Here is an 11,969-nt window from a genome sequence, read left to right on the forward strand (position 1 = left end):
TAGCGAAATAAAGACAGAGCTCTGTTTATTGCCCCCGTCCCTTGAGGTGTGAGTTTCTAACTGGCGCTGCAGTTCAAAGGATCAGAACATTCATACTGAAAACATTTCAGCCCTGGAAACAAAGGCCATGCTAAAACAACAAGCTCTCCTGACGTCTGATTGAAGCTGTTTAAACACCACTCAGCACTGCAGAGCGCTCTTATAGAATAGGAAAGAGAACTCCGCTCTCAACACTGCAGAGCGCTCTAGCAGTATAGGAAAGAGAACTCCACTCTCCACACTGCAGAGCGCTCTAGCAGTATAGGAAAGAGAACTCCACTCTCAACACTGCAGAGCGCTCTAGCAGTATAGGAAAGAGAACTCCACTCTCAACACTGCAGAGCACTCTAGCAGTATAAGAAAGAGAACTCCACTCTCAACACTGCAGAGCGCTCTGGCAGTATAGGAAAGAGAACTCTGCTCTCAACACTGCAGAGCGCTCTAGCAGTACAGGAAAGAGAACTCCACTCTCAACACTGCAGAGCGCTCTAGCAGTACAGGAAAGAGAACTCCACTCTCAACACTGCAGAGCGCTCTAGCAGTATAGGAAAGAGAACTCCACTCTCAACACTGCAGAGCGCTCTAGCAGTATAGGAAAGAGAACTCCACTCTCCACACTGCAGAGCGCTCTAGCAGTATAGGAAAGAGAACTCCACTCTCAACACTGCAGAGCGCTCTAGCAGTATAGGAAAGAGAACTCCACTCTCAACACTGCAGAGCGCTCTAGCAGTATAGGAAAGAGAACTCCGCTCTCCACACTGCAGAGCGCTCTAGCAGTATAGGAAAGAGAACTCCACTCTCCACACTGCAGAGCGCTCTAGCAGTATAGGAAAGAGAACTCCACTCTCCACACTGCAGAGCGCTCTAGCTAGGAAAGAGAACTCCACTCTCCACACTGCAGAGCGCTCTAGTATAGGAAAGAGAACTCCACTCTCCACACTGCAGAGCGCTCTAGCAGTATAGGAAAGAGAACTCCACTCTCCACACTGCAGAGCGCTCTAGCAGTATAGGAAAGAGAACTCAGTATAGGAAAGAGAACTCCACTCTCCACACTGCAGAGCGCTCTAGCAGTATAGGAAAGAGAACTCCACTCTCCACACTGCAGAGCGCTCTAGCAGTATAGGAAAGAGAACTCCACTCTCCACACTGCAGAGCGCTCTAGCAGTATAGGAAAGAGAACTCCACTCTCCACACTGCAGAGCGCTCTAGCAGTATAGGAAAGAGAACTCCGCTCTCCACACTGCAGAGCGCTCTAGCAGTATAGGAAAGAGAACTCCACTCTCCACACTGCAGAGCGCTCTAGCAGTATAGGAAAGAGAACTCCACTCTCCACACTGCAGAGCGCTCTAGCAGTATAGGAAAGAGAACTCCACTCTCCACACTGCAGAGCGCTCTAGCAGTATAGGAAAGAGAACTCCACTCTCCACACTGCAGAGCGCTCTAGCAGTATAGGAAAGAGAACTCCACTCTCCACACTGCAGAGCGCTCTAGCAGTATAGGAAAGAGAACTCCACTCTCCACACTGCAGAGCGCTCTAGCAGTATAGGAAAGAGAACTCCACTCTCCACACTGCAGAGCGCTCTAGCAGTATAGGAAAGAGAACTCCACTCTCCACACTGCAGAGCGCTCTAGCAGTATAGGAAAGAGAACTCCACTCTCCACACTGCAGAGCGCTCTAGCAGTATAGGAAAGAGAACTCCACTCTCCACACTGCAGAGCGCTCTAGCAGTATAGGAAAGAGAACTCCACTCTCCACACTGCAGAGCGCTCTAGCAGTATAGGAAAGAGAACTCCACTCTCCACACTGCAGAGCGCTCTAGCAGTATAGGAAAGAGAACTCCACTCTCCACACTGCAGAGCGCTCTAGCAGTATAGGAAAGAGAACTCCACTCTCCACACTGCAGAGCGCTCTAGCAGTATAGGAAAGAGAACTCCACTCTCCACACTGCAGAGCGCTCTAGCAGTATAGGAAAGAGAACTCCACTCTCAACACTGCAGAGCGCTCTAGCAGTATAGGAAAGAGAACTGCAGAGCGCTCTAGCTCCACACTGCAGAGCGCTCTAGCAGTACACTGCAGAGCGCTCTAACAGTATAGGAAAGAGAACTCCACTCTCAACACTGCAGAGCGCTCTAGCAGTATAGGAGAACTCCACTCTCAACACTGCAGAGCGCTCTAGCAGTATAGGAAAGAAACTCCACTCTCAACACTGCAGAGCGCTCTAGCAGTATAGGAAAGAGAACTCCACTCTCAACACTGCAGAGCGCTCTAGCAGTATAGGAAAGAGAGAGCAGAGCGCTCTAGCAGTATAGGAAAGAGAACTCCGCTCTCAACACTGCAGAGCGCTCTAGCAGTATAGGAAAGAGAACTCCACTCTCCACACTGCAGAGCGCTCTAGCAGTATAGGAAAGAGAACTCCACTCTCAACACTGCAGAGCGCTCTAGCAGTATAGGAAAGAGAACTCCACTCTCCACACTGCAGAGCGCTCTAGCAGTATAGGAAAGAGAACTCCACTCTCCACACTGCAGAGCGCTCTAGCAGTATAGGAAAGAGAACTCCACTCTCCACACTGCAGAGCGCTCTAGCAGTACAGGAAAGAGAACTCCACTCTCCACACTGCAGAGCGCTCTAGCAGTACAGGAAAGAGAACTCCGCTCTCCACACTGCAGAGCGCTCTAGCAGTACAGGAAAGAGAGCTCTAATCAACACTGACGGTCGCTCAGCTATTCTAAAACTCTAAGAGTCTTTGGGCAGTCTTTATGTAAAGTTACCTGGTGCTTAAACAGTTAAACACCACTAGCCGCGCAGGTCCAGACCCGAGGTTTTGCATTTCAGTTGAGATTAAAAACAGTATGGAAATATATGAATTTGCAATGTGTGTCCTTGAGTTCACCTTCCCATGGCATCTCTGCTGTGTGTGTGTGTGTGTCTGTCTGCGTTATTTCCAGAAGAAACATATGTAAAACATTGCTTTTATCTTACTGAGATTAAGCATACAAATCTCAGAAAATCCGTCTGTGGCAATGGACCATTGCTGCCCTCTGGTGGACAAACTCTGCAGCACAGTCTTGAAGAAGTTTCCAGTTTGGGCAGTCGGTGTATGTCCCTCGTTTGAAGCTAATTTATTTATTTATTTGTATTTCTGAAAATAATGTTAAGGCTATAAAACGCACTCTATATATATATATATATATATATATATATATATATATATATAGAGATATATATATATAGAGAGAGAGAGAGAGAGAGAGAGAGAGAGAGAGAGAGAGAGAGAGAGAGAGAGAGAGAGAGAGAGAGAGAGGATGCATGATGGCTCTGAGTTTATTTTGATTGGCATAAATCAATATTAGTATGTATTTAACCATTTGCCAAGGGCGCTGGAACTCGGGGTAGCGGGGTTGCGGCAGGCTGGTATGTAGCATTAGCGATGTTACTCTATTAATCCATATTAAATCCAGTCTCAGATCAAACTCTCTACCTCTTAAAAAGCAACATCCTCTAACCCAGAATTTGGGCGTCCTGAAGAGGCAATCCAGGCTGACATGAAGGCATTACCTCATTGCCTCGCAAACCTTGCTCACGGCGCGCCTGCCAGTGATCCCCTTGCATTCTTTAAGGATGAATTCGTGGAAAGACGGGTCGGGTTTGGCTGCTGCAGAGCTGCTGTGCTGACTATTAGAAGCAATGCTGCTGTTTTTGTAACAGGGAAGGCACGCATCCTCTCATTTCGTAATGAATTCATGCTCTTCTGTTACAGCTGGCTGGATCGTTCACATTCCAGAACACTTAGAACCATTCCATTAGAACACCAGGGTGTTCCGAAAACCAAGCCGGATTATCAGCAGACCGCAGCGTTAGCCTCGCAGCACTGGATCATGTGCCTGGGCCACTGGCGAGTCAAATAACGCACAACACCGAGGTGAAATGCCCCCCCACTTTATCAAGTCCTGCGTTAGCCGAGTTCGAGAACATCCTCCCACCTCGCAGCTGCGTTCGAGCACATGGTTCTCAAGTGTGCTCACTATACCGCTTTGAATCCCTTCGTTGCCCTTACAGAGATTTTAACTATAAATTGTGTATCCGCGTACTTTTCATTTGACCCATTTTCCTACAATACCATTGGTGTGCAGTACATTGTGGAGCTCAACCTGCTCAAATGCAACTGGTATTTCCTTACTGGTGTCTATAGCACAGGTTTTATTTCAATTTGCATCTATAGTGTGCGCGATAAAATAAATTCCATGTGCTGGGAAACAGTGCCGCCTAGTGGTGAGAGGCGGAAAGTATTCCGAGGTGCGCGGCCTGCCATTCAGTCGGAGGAAATAATAAGTCAGTTAAACACACAACAGAGCCACAAGGGAGAATGAAATTCAGTCATTAGTGTTATTTATTGTAAAAAAAATCTTGCGCAGCTACAATCGTCAGTTTCTTAGTAACAGGAAACAGTATCGGGACACGGAGTGGTTGTGTTTTCACTGTTTCATTTAATCGTATTTTTTGAAAGGAAAAAAAAACAAAAAAACGCCTGCGTTTTCAGAGCTTTACCAAAAACAAGTCTAAAAACAAGTCCACTCACCCCGTTGTACGCACTCTCAAGCGGGCTCCTTCTCGTTTTTATATATATAATAAGCAGTATCCTCGAGCTACGTCATCATGCTCAGGATGGTTTGGGTGCTTGGAAGCAGCGGGTCCCTGTGGAAGGTGACACTGTGAAAGGCAGCCGCTAAGCGAACACAGCTGAGTTTTTCCAGTCCGAGTGGACCAGGAAGCCGGAGAAGGAGCTGTCTGTTTTGGCGCTGGAGTAGAAGCCGCTGTACTCCCCGATGCCCACCTGAATCCAGACCTGGTCGTTGGGCACCAGGTGCAGGAGGGACCCCCCGGTGAGGGAGGCGGGCTTGGGCCAGTTCCCGTAGTACTGGAAGAACGAGGCCTCCACCTGATTGTTCTTCACCACGTCGAACTGCAGGCTGGCGCGGTACACGGTGGCGTGGACGGCGAAGTAGTACACCCCAGGCACCCTGCAGGTGAAGCGCCCCGTCTCAGGGTCGTAGTGGCCCTGCTCGTTGAGCAGCACCGTGTCGAAACGCAAAACCCCGTCCACGGCTGCGGGCGGCCCACGGCTCTCCGACAGCTTGGCGCTGAATGCCGATTTGGGGGCGACGGCGCACTCCCCTGCCTGCCCCTTCTCCCCCTTCTCTCCCAGCTGCCCCGGGTCACCGAGCTCACCCCTCAGACCCGACATTCCTGGCAAAGAGAAAGAAGCACGTCAGCGCGGGTGCATATCAGGGCTGCTTAAGATGCAGGCAGGAAAGTGCTGCAAAAGTTAAACGTTTAATAGACTTCTCTTACAATCCCCTTGACAAACTCCAAACACGTCTGTCATGGTTTCTGGAACTTGCACTTAGGGCTTTAATTGCTCTTCACTCACTAGACTAAAGTGTTGTTAGTTTAACGCAAACCATGTGAACTGTGAGACCCTCCTGATTGGAAATGTTACAAGCACATGACACGCTAAAACCCATGACTAATAGGAAAGCCTTTCAGTGTTACTGAATCCCATGCAGACTCATTTATGAGGTTATTTGATTTGCCATGATTCAGTTGCAGCACCTTGCACAGTGACCTATGTGCAAACACTGGCAATGAGGGGGTATATATTCAGCCTGTCCTCTCACCAGGTGTCCCCCTCTCCCCCTGGGCCCCTTTCTCTCCCGGGGCAGCGTCCCGCCCGTCTCTGCCATCTCGCCCTGGCAGGCCGGGGGTCCCGTGCACCCCTGGGGATCCTGGGATACCGGGCTGTCCCGAACACAGGCTGGGAATCTTGTTATCTTCAATCTGATTGGACGAGCGGATCAGCAACAGCAGGAAGAGGCGGGACCAATGCTGGAGCGGAGACATCTTTGTGTGTAACTGAGAGAGAGAGGGAGGGAGAGAGGGGGAGGGAGCTGAGTAACTTTCTGACGGGAAGAGTGGGTTTAGGAGCAGTACATTAGATATTTTCAAAGCAAAGACTCCCAGTCCTAATACTTTGGAAAAGACTTCTATTGGATTGGGTTGTTACAATACATTTCTACCAAGACTCCCAAATATACCAAATATATGCTGTAGCCCAGGGGCAAAGCCTTTTCTTAAAACACAAGCTAAAAAAACTGTTACCTGCCAGCGTGCATGCATTGCGATTCTGCCTCTCCTTGATCACAGAATCACATGACAGCTGAGGAATGATGGCCATGTCGCCCGTGCCCCCCCCCCCCCCCCCCCCCCAGAGTGAGAGCAGCTGGACACTTTCTAATGAGTCAGGGATGGAATGTCTGAAGTTAGACAGTTAGGAAAAACAGTTACAAAATGTGAACAGCACCTTCAGTAACTTATCCTGGAAAAAAAAAAAAGCGACAGTGGCACAAGTTATAGCCCAATAAAGACGAGTGCAGATAAGCCGTTTCCACAGGGCCGAGACCCAGCTTGAGAGCAGGCCAGCTCGCCAGGTTCTTGCCAGTAAGAAGCTGCATTCGTTTGCCATCCTTTAGTGTTACGTCTGCCGAGATACAACACCTTTAAAACAAGCCAGTGCTAATGCACACCAGGCTCTAACTGCCAAATGAGAGGTAGAATCCAGCGAAGTCATACCTTGGCTTCTACAGAATTACCTTTGTTGAGGGCAGAAGGGGGGGGGGGGGGGGGGGGGGGGGCTGCAGCTGATTCAGTGTGCTTTTATTAGACTGATAATGCAAAATGTTTTTTTTTTTTTTAAAGGCACAGTGGGCCACTACGCAGTTAAAGATCCACAGTTGAAATGAAAAAATAACAAACTAACGCCTACGCGAAGCCTCCCTTTAACACAAGCTTTGTATTAATCTCCGAATAACCATGAAAACAAAACAAGCTACAATGTGCTGCGCTTGCTGGCAGCATGGCTTCAAGGAATGTTTGAAATAGTCTTTGAAATAAAGCAACAGTTATCAGTAAATATCTGCCTAGTGGTTGTTCTCATGGGAAACGGCAGCCTGCAGATGTAGCTCAGAGCCAGGTCACTTCAAAGACTTTGCAGTGTGAACTATGAAGGCATGCAGAATATATTCACATCACTGCTTACCTTGTCTGATCCAGACCTCTTCTGTATGTCTTCCAGCACGAACACGTTCTTCAAAGTGTTTCAATAACACACCAAAAAGAAAGTTTTCCCCCCTTTAACTGGGACTGAAAGACCTCCCAACTTTCAGAGAGGAAACCGTGACCGGAGCCTATTAGAGGAGGAGAGGAAGGGTGGGGGGGGAGGCTGGGAAAATTGAATAGTGGTTTAGTCCAAGAATGTCTGTCTCATTGCGAGAAAAAAAACAAAACAACTAAGTGATTTAATACAGAGAGAAGGAAAGCAGGGAGAAAGAAAGAGGGGGATGAGAGAAAAGGGGAAAGATTTCTAAAAGAAAAAAAAAAACTGTTAGCGTTAAACATCTAGTTAGAAATATCTTGGGCGTCCAAAATAACTTTTAAAACTGCCCAGAATTTAAGGACTGTTGTGGTGCGAGGATAGAGAGGAGGAGGAGATTGTGTGAGGAGAGAGGTGATGTGAGAGGAGGAGGTGGAGAGAGAGGGAGAGAGATGTACTGAGAGGGAGTGAGAGATAGAGACTGAGAGGTCCAGCCAAGTCTGTTGGTTGTTTTGCTGTGTTTCAGAAAACCACAGAACATGGAAACGCTGCCGTTGTGTTTTAGGGAAGCAGTGAAGAGAGGCAGGCAGGCATTCCCTTGATCTGTGGCCCAGTTTAATAAGAAGGAAAGTGAGAACAGAGCTTGCTGTGGCAGGGGTGCCTGCACACTTCCCCACACATGGGATTCATTAGGGAGGGAGCTCACTGTTCTCACTGCTCATCAGAGCTGCAGCCCGGCTGCAGGGAGCCACAGCCTCTCTTTGATCCCTTCATTTCTAATGCTTTAATACTTCCGCAATCACACAGTGCAGGACAGTGCCAGGAATCCTGTCTGGGGTCCTGGACAGTGCACACTCTATATAAAGGCTTTTGAGAATAGTTTGTAAGCAAATATAACAAATACAATAAATAAAACAAAAAAAAACATGTGGTGTGTAACTTAGAAAAAGGAAAAGTTACAGTCTTAAACAGTATGTCAGCGCTGCATGAACCAGACTATTGAAGAGTAGTGCTTTGCTTTTGATGTGATTTTTAACCAGCAGATTCAATTTCTTGTTGCAGCAATATGGTATGAGTTACAGTTTGAAAAGCACAGCGCTTTCTGAAGCAGTTTTGGGTTAAGCGTTCTTGTGATTTGTTGTGTTTTTTTTGTTTTTTTTTAAATGTTCCTTGTTAATTTAGACTGGCAAAAAAGACGTATCATTCCCATCTTCCCAGACAGATGGTTTTGAAAATTGAGAATTGCTTTCTGATCTTCTCTGGCTTGCTTACTTTTTTTTTTTTTTTTTTTTTACTGTATTTCTGGACTGCTGTTTTGTAAATTGTCAATATACTGTATTACAGTGCTTCGTTTTTGAGATCATTGTCACTGATGTTCTTTGTATATTATACATGCAGTACCATGTTGTGGTGTTTTAGACCTGACATTGTTCATTTATAATGCTCATTTAGTGCTTTTTAATGCTGTAATACATTGATATATTACGGGACACTGCAGTTTTAATAAATTCCTCCCTTGACAGTACAGAATCCTTGTTCTTATTTTATTACATCACACTGGCCATGATCCAGTAAAGCTGACCGCTGACCCTACAGCCCTTTCCAGACACTGGTGCCTTTGAGAGACCAATGCTGCTGATAATCTCTTCCCAGCAGATTATTATAATCTGCATTATCTGTTTTTTTCAAGTGCCCCCCTCAATTTCCCAAACCGCTTTTTACAGAAAAAGACAGGGTTCTATAAAACCTAGTTCAGCTGCAAACCACAATGCAGCCTGAGAACGCTGGGGTCTTCTTTGAATGTTGCAGAGGCGTTCTGTTAGAACAGCTTCCCACTGTCAACCCCTGGCTTGAGCGTTCTAACAGCCTGGCCATTCAGTGCCATGCAAAGCCAGCTTACTGATTGAAATGCGACGCGGTTTTTGATTCCAAACTCCGAGCTTCAGTTGTTTAGAGTGCAAGTCAAAGAGGGGGGGCTTCTCCCTGTGCCAGCGCCAAAAGTTGGGTTCGCTTTATTGGCTGCTTGTGTTTCTAGTTAATGGCAGCTGATTGGACACAGTGCTGCATCTTTCTAATCATTGTGTTGCAGCGTTGCTGCAATGCTTTGTATTGCTGTTTGCAGCAGCTGTCCTCTGTCCTGAACCTTCCTTTGTTCGCTAAGTTCTCGAATTGTTTTTCTGCCCAAATGAAATGCCATGGCAACCAGCACAAGGCTAAGACAACAGACCCGGTGTTCTCTGCTTAATAGATACAAACAAAATAAAGACACTGAGAAATAAACACCAGAGCTGCAGGTCAGGCCTTGTCTGGGGTGTTGAAGATTTCATCCCGTCTCAACCTGCCCCCTACAGATTGTACGAAGAATTAATGCAAGCACTGGTTGGCATTTTACAAGAGTGTAAAAACCACTCTCTGGATGGTTTGGTTAGTAGAGCATTAGACTCGGAGTTGCAGCGTTGTTGGTTCATGTCCCGCAAGTGATAGTCCCTTGTTTTCAAAAATACTGTTTATTTTATCTTTGAATCCAGGTCAAGTCACAAATTAGTGTCGAGAATCTCTATTTATCCCCAGGTCCACATCACAAAATATAATAATGTGTTTCAGGGAACAGGGAATCCAGCTGGTTGACTGGCTCTGCTGGTAGAGCAGCAGACTCTGATTCCCAGGCTAGTGGGTTCAAACCACATGTTGGGGATGTCTGTTTTTCATTTTCAAAGACTTTGCCCTTTTTTGATAGACCCGGTTTTATAAAATGGGACGGTGTGGTTTTAAGCATAATAATATAAAGGGGTTGCTATAAGATCTTATATGCGAGGTGAGACTCTCATGTTATGCTGAGTGGTGCAGTGTGATAATTCACTAGCATGCTGTGCTTTTCTCCTTAGGAGTACTGGGTTCAAATCCAGCTCACCCCCTTCCTTTATTTTCCAAGAACTGGTTAATTGAGCTTATAGCCAGTGTGAAACACAGCTTTCCTGTGGGAGCTGGTGGTGCAGTGGGCTAATCCCCTGACCTGCTTCTCCCTGAAGATGGTGGTTCGAATCTGGGTTCTGGAGGTGTGTTCCTGAAGGTAAGTGATAATGTTGATTGTGTTTCCACAGATGGAGGAGGAGAAGACATGCCCTGCAGAGAGGAGGGGGAAGAAGAAGAAGAAGGTGAGAGGTAGGAGAGGATAGAAAGGGGGGGGTCTGGCCCCCCCCAGCAGGCATGGGAGTGGAAGGTGGGGGTGTTGCTGCTGAATGAAAGTTTCTTTTTTTTTTTTATGATACATAAAACCTCTAGAATGCATGACTTCAGAAACTGAAGTCTCTAAAGATAAAAATCATCTTTCATTCAGCAGCAACACCCCCACCTTCCACTCCCATGCCTGCTGGGGGGGGCCAGACCCCCCCCTTTCTATCCTCTCCTACCTCTCACCTTCTTCTTCTTCTTCCTCCCCCTCTCTCTGCAGGGCATGTCTTCTCCTCCTCCATCTGTGGAAACACAATCAACATTATCACTTACCTTCAGGAACACACCTCCAGAACCCAGATTTGAACCACCATCTTCAGGGAGAAGCAGGTCAGGGGATTAGCCCACTGCACCACCAGCTCCCACAGGAAAGCTGTGTTTCACACTGGCTATAAGCTCAATTAACCAGTTCTTGGAAAATAAAGGAAGGGGGTGAGCTGGATTTGAACCCAGTACTCCTAAGGAGAAAAGCACAGCATGCTAGTCAATTATCACACTGCACCACCTGGTTGCTTGTGACACCCTAGCAGTCTAACTTTATATATGAGATTAACTGGGGCTCACACTCCAAACCTAGATCTCTTCAAACCTGCCTGTAACTTATGAATGCAACAGAATGAAAAGACTCACAGTTATAATCGGCTGCCACGGTTTTGACAAAACGTCGCCTTACAGTTTTGTTTTAAGTCTCTTTCGCTGGACTGCATTGTAGACGGCGGATACAGAAACAGTCGGACCAGTTTTCATGCCTTCTCTGCATGAAGCACACACTCTGACTTTTCAACAACATCTCTGCTTGCTGTATAGAAGTCGGCTGCCACACTCAGTGTGCCCTGCATACCCTATTCTAGTACTGTGCGCTGGAAGTATATAGTGTTTTTACAAGGGTGTGTAAAAGGTTCTCTCCCTGTCTGGAAAAGCAGGCTCAGCAGTTTGAGTTGGCTCCGCTCGTGTTGTTAGTGGCCTGGCTTCCGTCTCTCCCAGTTCCTCTCTGGGGCTCCAGGGATACAGATAAAGACAACACTTGTTAATGATGAGTGTTTGATTACGATTCACTCACAGTTCACTTTGGGTTTAGTTTCCTTTGCAGAGAGATCAGGTTCCATATAAGCCTGTCTGGTCCAAAGAGGTCCGGTCTGTCGCCAGACCAGACCAGATGAAAAGCACGCCTGGTCCGGCTCTGGTTTACAATTACTTGACGGCAGATCATTTTAAGTCTTGATACGAAAGCTCAACATACAGTAACTGTCCTGTTTTATGTTTTTAAAATGTATAACGGTACTGCAAGATACAATATTTGCAGCAGAAAGGTGTAGACGGTGTTATTGAAACCCATCTGAGAAGTGCAGGGTGGCTTTCAGCAGGATTATTATTATACACATAATCAACCCCAGAGTTTGCAAAGGAGCTTGTGGCTGTATTGATGGGGAGTCTCTGGGAGTGTGTGGCTTAGAAAACACACCAGCAGAAATCATCTGGACAAATACTGAAAACAAAGCATGCTACTGAGTATTTGTGCTGACTCTGATGAGCTAGCTGTGCAGAGCTTA

At 46.8% G+C, this 11,969-nt stretch overlaps 1 protein-coding gene across 1 annotated transcript; it reads right to left on the bottom strand.

Moving 5' to 3' along the window:
- Nucleotides 1–4,410: 4,410 nt before the first annotated feature.
- On the bottom strand, nucleotides 4,411–7,988 carry c1qtnf5 (C1q and TNF related 5). The gene is made up of 3 exons (XM_041242389.1): nucleotides 7,135–7,988; nucleotides 5,717–5,951; nucleotides 4,411–5,285 (listed from the first exon to the last, which is right to left on the bottom strand). The coding sequence occupies exons 2-3, from the start codon at nucleotides 5,937–5,939 to the stop codon at nucleotides 4,765–4,767; spliced, it is 744 nt and encodes a 247-aa protein (XP_041098323.1). The 5' UTR covers nucleotides 5,940–5,951; nucleotides 7,135–7,988; the 3' UTR covers nucleotides 4,411–4,764.
- Between the last annotated feature and the right edge of the window lie 3,981 nt (nucleotides 7,989–11,969).

The sequence above is a fragment of the Polyodon spathula genome, unplaced genomic scaffold (assembly GCF_017654505.1).
Source record: "Polyodon spathula isolate WHYD16114869_AA unplaced genomic scaffold, ASM1765450v1 scaffolds_1277, whole genome shotgun sequence".
In the NCBI taxonomy this organism is placed as follows: domain Eukaryota; kingdom Metazoa; phylum Chordata; class Actinopteri; order Acipenseriformes; family Polyodontidae; genus Polyodon; species Polyodon spathula.

What these genes read in the sequence shown, in the direction of transcription:
- c1qtnf5 (XM_041242389.1), bottom strand. Translation starts at nt 5,939, where the DNA reads ATGTCTCCGCTCCAGCATTGGTCCCGCCTCTTCCTGCTGTTGCTGATC. An exon ending in GGGGGAGAGGGGGACACCTG is followed by an intron (nt 5,286 to 5,716) that starts GTGAGAGGACAG and finishes TCTCTTTGCCAG; the next exon opens with GAATGTCGGGTCTGAGGGGT.